The 7,903-nt window shown below is 47.6% G+C and overlaps 1 protein-coding gene across 1 annotated transcript in view; it reads left to right on the top strand.

Annotated features, from left to right (window-relative positions):
* Positions 1–7,903, top strand: part of Slc12a8 (solute carrier family 12 member 8) — a 139,175-nt gene that overhangs the window by 71,665 nt on the left and 59,607 nt on the right. Inside the window, exon 5 of the mRNA XM_010618253.3 lies at positions 4,611–4,724. Coding sequence (XP_010616555.1) covers positions 4,611–4,724 — 114 coding nt within the window. The remainder of the gene's footprint in view (positions 1–4,610; positions 4,725–7,903) is intronic.

The raw sequence follows: 7,903 nt of genomic DNA, 5'->3' as shown, positions 1-7,903 counted from the left end.
ACACACACACACACACATCAAGTGACCCTCACCCTGGGGGAAGAGGTCAGGCCTTCCTGTGTGTAGATTTTCAAGGACAAGGATTTCTCCTCCACCTCTCCTGCTCCTGCCTGCGTCTTGTGTTGATTTATTCTCTCTCTTCCCTGATCCATTTTTGTTCTTGCTAAAAGTACACAGCTCAGATGGGACCCGAGTATTTTTATTCTGTGAAGATAGAAGCAGATGTTCAGGTCAAGCTGAGATTCTCGTTCATACACAGCAACTTCAGGCCCTGATCATCCAGGGCCTTTCAGAGTTGGAAGAGAATCAGCTGATGGGACTCCACCCAGATCAGTGACCTTGTTTTTCCAGCAGAGGAATCTAAAGGCCCACTGAGGCAAGGAAGCATTTACAGTCAAGGAATACAAGTTTCTTTCCACATTTTTAAATGAGCATAATTGATTTACCATTTTTAAAACATTACATCTTTTAGGAAAGCAAAGGACCCTACAACTAAAATCCAACTCTCTCCAGGGATATTTCCCATATATGTGTATTTTTCTTTCTCGCTTTCTTTCTTTCACTGGGATAGATTACAGAGAGACCCTATGATGGGTGGAAAACAATCCAGACAGACCTGTGGGACAGACCAACATTCTCCCAGCAATCCACACTCAGCCTATTACAGACTCTTGAGCTGGCCAGAGATAGGCCCTGCCTGCTCTCCCTAGATACAGCCTGAGGGAGATGCCCTGATCTTCAGGGAAACCTGTGTGACATGCATCTCCGTGACAGGGGCCCACCCCAGCCCTGCAGCATCATAGAGCCTGGCTCTGATTTCAGGGAGAGGCAGGAGGTGAAACGAATTCAGTCCTAGCTATGTGACCTTGGACTAGAGTCCTCCCGTTTCCTCAGTTTCCTGACCTCTTGCAGGGAGGTTGTGGGATCAAGGATGACTGCTGAGGACTCGGTGCTCAGTGACTGGCGTCTACATGGTGCTCAGCAAAGGGCTGCTCGTAGTTGTTTCAAACATGAGGTTGCCCTGTGGTCTCCTTAGGGATGGGGGTGGGGTGCACATCTCTTCAGTCTTGGTGCCTGCAGGGCCTATAGAATGAAAGCATTTCTGGCTATGTCACTTCCTGGGCTGCTGCCCACTCTGAGGTGGACACATGTGCAGCCAGGCTTGGGAAGGTGTAGGTATAGGCAGGTTCACAGGGCTCTATGCTGCCCCCCCTGAGGAGCTTCAGTGGTCTGGGACCCCTCAGGTTGTGTGCAAAATGTGCTGGATATGGGGACAGTGATCACAGCTTCCAGACACTCAAACAGGACTACAACTAAAAGAATTAGGAAGCTTCCTGAGCAGTAGCAAGTCAGGCCTTAGGAGCCACTGTAGGAGGGCAGGGCAGGTGGCATGTTCCTTAGCCCTGCACCCTGACCCTGGATGTGACCCACTGGCCCACACCAGCCCTTCCCTAGCTCCAGGTCCAACAGGACTACCAGGCATGGGATGTGGGAGACCCCAGTCCAAACAGATGAGCGGGGAACAGAGGAGCAAGGTTCTGTGGGGTTGGCTTAGGACTGGGGGCCCTGAGATGGGTCGTGATGCATCTGGGCAGAGTCAAAAGCACAGGAAATGAGGCCAGATTCATCCATGGGAAAGTGGCCAATGTGAAGGACGGGCCACCGGGCTGTGCCCTGACCTAGTGGGCACAAGTGGTTGAACAGGTATCTGTCCAGTTCTGGGATCGCTGCAGGGCTTACCCTGAAGCCTTCTGCAGAGACCTCAGTTGTGGCACGGACTGTGGGTATTCTCAGATTTAGTCTCAACCTCTCTCATTTCGTTTTTCTGTTTTGTTTTTAATTGCTTATGTTTTTCTCCTAAATCACTCAAATCATTTTGGGAAGCAGGGAGAGAAAAAGAAAAAGGCGGGGTAGAGGGAGGGAGGGAGAGAGATAGAGGGAGGAGAAAGGAGAGAAAGAAGAAAGATGAGAGAGAGAGAGAGAGAGATGGGAAATCTCCCTGGAGAGAGTTGGATTTTAGCTGTAAGGTCCTTTGCTTTCCCAAAAGATACTAATTTTTAAAAATGGTACATCAGTTATGCTCATTTAAAAATGTGGAAATAAAAAAAGAAAAGAATCGCTCATAATGATTTATTCAGATGGTCCAGGGTAATGTGGTATGTTTCCTTCTAGACTTTTCCTACATGTATAAATTAAAACTTTTTTGTGTGTTTATACAACAACCAGATTCTAGCTTTCTTACTCAACACAGCATACATAACATAGGCAGTCTCTGTGGTGCTAAAATCTCATAAGCACTTAAAATACCTCAGTTCCCTATAGTTAGATATTCAGGCCCCCAAATTTTACATTATACAAATACAACATTGACAAACATCTTGAGTTCTTCTCAAAGTTCAGATTATCCCTTGAAAAGGGTTCAGAACTAGGCTTGGGTCCAGTTGAAAAGGCAAGGCCAGCAGGAAGGTATGAGTATGAGTTCGAAAGTCAGTGTGAATATGTGCCTGTGTGTGTCCGTGTAGGTGTGTCAGTGTGTGTGTGCTTGTGTGCTGGCGTGGGTGTGCCAGTGTGCATGTACATTCGTGAGTGTCCACCTGAGTATTTGCTGGGTGGGTGTGCTTATGCGCCAGTGTGTGCTTGTGAGCGTGCCACTGTGTGTTTGTGGATATGGGTGTGTGCTTGTGTGTGTGTGCTTGTGTCATTGTGTGTGTGTCAGTGAGTATGCACATGGATATGTCCTGGAGTTTGTGTGTTGTGTGTTGGTATGTGTCAGTGTGAGTCAATGTGAATGTGTGCTCTGGGGTCTGCATTTCTCATCGGCCCTACAAGAGAGGACAACTGTGCCCGGTCCCTCCTCTGAGCCCGTGGACCTGGTTGTGGACATGAGGCTTCCCAGTGACACCCTGGGCCTTCAGGCTGACCAGGACAAGGCTCTTAGGCCTGGTGGTCAGGACCTCTGGCTGCAGAGGCGAAGGCCCTAGTGAGCTGAGGTGTTTACAGCAGACGGCCGGCACACCCCTGCTCTGGGCTTTCAGACCCAGCATCAGCCCAGCTTGGCTGCATCGAGTTCCAAGATGGCTGGGCTGGTTTTCCCCTCAAAAGACTAGTTCAGGGTCAGCCAGCGGGGAGCTAAAGTTAACTCAGCTCTTGGTCTAGCCGAGGGCAGCTGCAGGGGCGGGGAGCCATTCAGCAGCACTGTGCAGCACTTGAGACTTAGTGCACAAAGCGAATTCCACTCTCAGGCAAAGGAAAGCAATTGATCAAGATTTTGAGTCCTGACCGCACCCAGGGCTCCCTTGTGCTTCACTGAGCTTCCATTTTATGATTTGTTTGAAAACTATTTTTCCTATGCGGTTGCGTCTCTAGGAGGCTAAGGGCAGTGCAGGAGACCCCACTGGACTTGAGTCCCAGGAGCTCCCGTGTGGAAGGAAGCTCAGGTGGGTGGAGGAGGCTGCGGGAGGCTCTGTGACCACGGCTTGTGGACGATGGCTGGATGCCATCCAGTGTGACAATGGGAAAAGGAAAAGAAGCGAAGGTTAGTTCCTCTCGGACTATGGTTAACAGAAGCAGGCTGACTCATTCTCAGAGAGGAGAGTCAAAGGCGGAGCAGAACAGCCTGGTGATCTGGAGCCAAGACCACTTGACTGGTGGCTCAGAGTTCCACAGCCCTGGAGCGCATTCTCAGTTGTGGTGCAAACTGACCTCCCCCACAAAGAAGCAAAGCCTTATAGGATTGAAGCCACTTGAAAAACTGTGAAGGTCAATGTACAAACATGTTTAAAATACTTTGAAGAATTAGATCTGAGATAGCCTCGCTGTACAGTCTGGGAGCAAGACTAATAGAAAGCACAGGAGTGAGCCAGCCCGGAAGCTGGGAGATCTAAGAGAGAGTTTCTTTCCCATGTGATACCTGTTGGCCCCTCACCCATTCATACACTAGGTGTGGAGCTGGGCTCAGGGCACAGAGGTGCATAAGACAGGAGGGAATCGATCCTGATCAGGGAGACATTGCACAACTTCTGAGCTGTACTTGAAGAGTGAGCACAGGACTGACGCCCAGAGAGGAGGTCCAGAAGGCAGAGCCTCAGGTACATAGGACGGTGCTGGGGGTGCCTGAGAACAGGGACTGTCAGGAGGGGAAGGCGAAGGACGGACAGCATGCTGGGGACTGCTGCTGCGTTGTTGGGTGCTTTGATATTCACTTGAAGGAGTTTGAGCTCATTTCTGTAGCTCATAGGCAGGGAGGTAACTTGTAAACATCAACAAATTTTTTCAGATATGAAAAACAAATACACAAATATATTCCCATGGACAGATACTAAGGTACTCCACTTGCACTAAAGTCTATGAAGCAAGAACGAAAATGCTCCCCTTCCCAGAGCTCTCTTCATGTTGTTGCATCGCCTGTTGCCATAGATCCGCATGGACACACGAGTCAGCCATCATGATGGGAAGGAAGATGGTGGCATCAGACCTTCTCTCTCTCCCCCGTCTTCCTTCTCCTCTGTCACACAAACACACGCACACACAACTTATAAAATAGCACTGTAATCTAGGGAGAGAGCTGTGCCATATCTGAGCTCATTTTGTTGTCCTGTGTGTCATTTCAGAACATGGCTTTGTTGGATATTCACCAGAACTACTGTGGAACAACACACTACCAGATTACAGCCCAGGGGAATCTTTCTTCACTGTGTTCGGGGTGTTCTTCCCAGCAGCTACAGGTATTGTGATGTGGGTTCCTTTTTACTCTCACTTTAAGGGTATACATACTTGCTTCCTAAAATTCAGGGTCATAACTAAGAGCCTGGGTGTGCTCTTGGGATATAGATCTAACTTTAGAGAGCAGAGTCAACTTGTTCATAATTTCTGAAGGTGCCAACACGATTTAACCCTCCTTGCACGTACATACTGACATCTCTTGGCCAAACTGATAGAGGGAACATCCTTCTCTTAGGGCTGAGCAGGGGGCCTTCCTCAGCAGGTAGGTTGGTCCTCCTTTTACCTGAGTGAACCCATATTTGTTCTAACACACAGACACACACACACACATACACACCCTGCCACCACAATTTTGTCTTGTCCTGGGATCAGAGAAATTGTCTTTTCTTTTCTTGCTGTACTAGGTGTGGGCCAACCAGGGGCCCCATAGGCTGTGAATAAATCTCCTTACCCTACTCCCCTTTCCCACCCCACAGTGGGCGTGAAGAAGCCTTCCAAAGTGGAGGTGCCTAGGAAACTCTTGTATCATGCTTAGTCCTTGGCCAGCAAGGCCATAGGCTGACATGTGGACAGATGATCCATAAGAAATATATTTGCTAGGGACTAGACTGTGACAAGACTGTCACTTTCAATTTAGGTAGTGGTGCTAACCTGGGTGTGGCTGCTATTGTTGTCTGTCCTTCCCTGCCCTATCCTGCCTTCTTACATGTGCTTTATCCCTTCCTATGCCTTATCCTCTCCCCAGATAGGATAGGAGCAGAAAAATGAGATAATACGAAGATGTCTGTTAGGGTTTATATCTCGAAGTCCCCCCAAAGAGAGGTGACTGGAGCTTGGGGACATAAAATCCATCTGGGATGAGTCCACTGAGGAGTTTATGGCTGAATATGATATTGGGAGGTGAGGCCTGGTGGGAGAAGGTGGGCCACGGGGCTAGGCTGGCAGGGTGTAACTCACTCCCTCCTTCCTTGACCACTTTCTGCTTCCTGCCTCCCACGCCACAAGCTGTTTCTCCTCTGCCATGCTAGTTTTCCTCTGCTATGCTGCCCTGCTTCGAATTAAAACCTCTACAAACCATGAGTCCAAATAGACCTTTCCGCCTTAGAGCTGTGGGTGTTAGGCATTATGTCTTGGCCATGAGAAAGTAACTAAGATGAAAAGTGGTCCATATGAGTGTTGGCAAGGATATGGAGAAACTAGAATTCTCAGGCACTGCTGATGGGAATGTAAAATGGTACTGCCACTTTGGAAAACACTTTAACATGGTCTTAAAATTTAGATACACACTCCTGGTTATCTATGGCAAAGAATTCAAAGCACAGGTTCATGTAAGACCTCAAAGAGCTTTGGAAGCTCAAGACAATCTTATTTGTAATAGATCCAAAATAGAAATAGCTCAAGTGTTTATCAATAGGTAAACAAAACAGATAACCAAATTATGGTAATAGCCGTACAGCAGCAATAAAAAAGAATGGATTGTTGATGTATATGATAAATATGTATGAGCCTTAAAAATAGTTATGCTGAGTGGAAAGAAGTCAGAAAAACGGTACCTTTTAAAAAGAACTCTATTTATATAAAATTCTAGAAAATGCAGTAAATACATGTTTAGTATACACAAGGCCCCATGTTTAAATCCCCAGCACTACAAAAAAAGTAACTAAAAAAATACTTGAATAAATAATATACATCCCATTATTAAAAAGATATAAGCATGGTGACTACAAGCTGATTAATAGATGCCTAGGAACAGGGCTGGGGAGAGCAAGAGCAGGTATTATTTAGGGGCAGTAGGGCATTTGGGAAGATGAAAAATATATTCCTGATAACAGTGATGGTTTCACAGATATAGTCATATCTCAAAGCTTTTCAAATTGCTACTCTTAAAACATATGCAGCTAAAAAGTATGTTGGTTTTATGTCAATAGAGATGTTAAAGTGGAATCACCTTTCTTCAGTCCCACTGCTCTCTCTAGCAAGGACCTTTTTTTCCCCTTTTCATAGCCAAGTGTAGGCTGGCTACCAGTCTCCATTTTCCTGCTCTTGTTCAACTCTTCCACACTCTTCGATGAAGTGGATCTTTCCAAGGTTATCGGTGATTTCCATGTCGCTAATCCAGGGGCATTTTTTTATTTCTTGCTTCCTTTGGCTTCTCAGCAGCAGATACATTCTCCCTCCTCTTTCGTCCCACGGTGCAGCAGCCCCCTGGAATCCTTCCTGCTCTCAACTGCCTGTGTGGCACAACCTCTTCTGCCTCCAGGTTAGATGATGGAGCTCTCCTGGCGACTCCCAGCCCCATTCTCTCCCTTCTCTAAGTCTTTCTTGGAATATCTTCCATGCCCAGTGTTCATGAAGCTCATGACTCCCACATGCACACGCCCAGCCCAGACTTTTCCTTTAAGATTCCCATTATTTACTCATTGCCCTCGCTGACATCTTCTCTTGGGTACGGTGGACACATCCAGAGCCAATCCCATCCCACCTGCCCCCGGCTGGCTCTTCTCCTGTGCTCCTCACCTCCGGTGTCTCCATCCAGCTCTGGCCAGCATCAGAGTTATTGGTTACTTTCCTCCTAGTACTCTCCAAGCCTTTCAATTCTACCTCCTAGATAGCATTGGATTCTCTCTACCTCTCTACCACATGATCCCTGTGGTCCAACTTCATCTCTCAGTCAGATCATTGCTTGGTGTCCCTTGCCATCAAAATGGCAGGTAGAAACATGATATGCAAATACAGATTTTCTGAAACACTGCATCACTTTCACTTTTATACAATGAAAAGAGTCCATCTCTAGCTCCAAGCCTTCATCCTGCTTGGACAACTTAACAGGAAGAGAAATCATTCATGATGTGTCCACCCAGCCCCACCATGGGTCAGAGGGTCTCACACAGTTCTAAGGCAAGTGGGGCATTCACACTGGTTCTTCCTCATTTGTAAACAGAGCCAGGCCCTTTCGTTGTCTTGTCCATACCACCTTCGTGTTTGTGTTGCCTCTGAGCCACTTTGGGGGACCAGAAACTGGCTAAGTCCTACGCTTAGGATTCCCCAGAACCCACCTCTCTGAGGGCTTGATGGATTCCCAGCAGGGCTTCCAGGGAGTGGGTCCCTATCCCCATGGCTGTAGAACCTGTGGGCCAGCCTCTCCCTGCCCCAGCTCTGGCACCTGTCTGTTGGGATATAC

Source organism: Fukomys damarensis, unplaced genomic scaffold (genome assembly GCF_012274545.1).
Source record: "Fukomys damarensis isolate Sample0158 unplaced genomic scaffold, DMR_v1.0_HiC HiC_scaffold_24, whole genome shotgun sequence".
Classification (NCBI taxonomy): Eukaryota; Metazoa; Chordata; class Mammalia; order Rodentia; family Bathyergidae; genus Fukomys; species Fukomys damarensis.
Note: the sequence above shows the minus strand (reverse complement) of the source record. Positions and strands in the feature narration are given on the sequence as shown.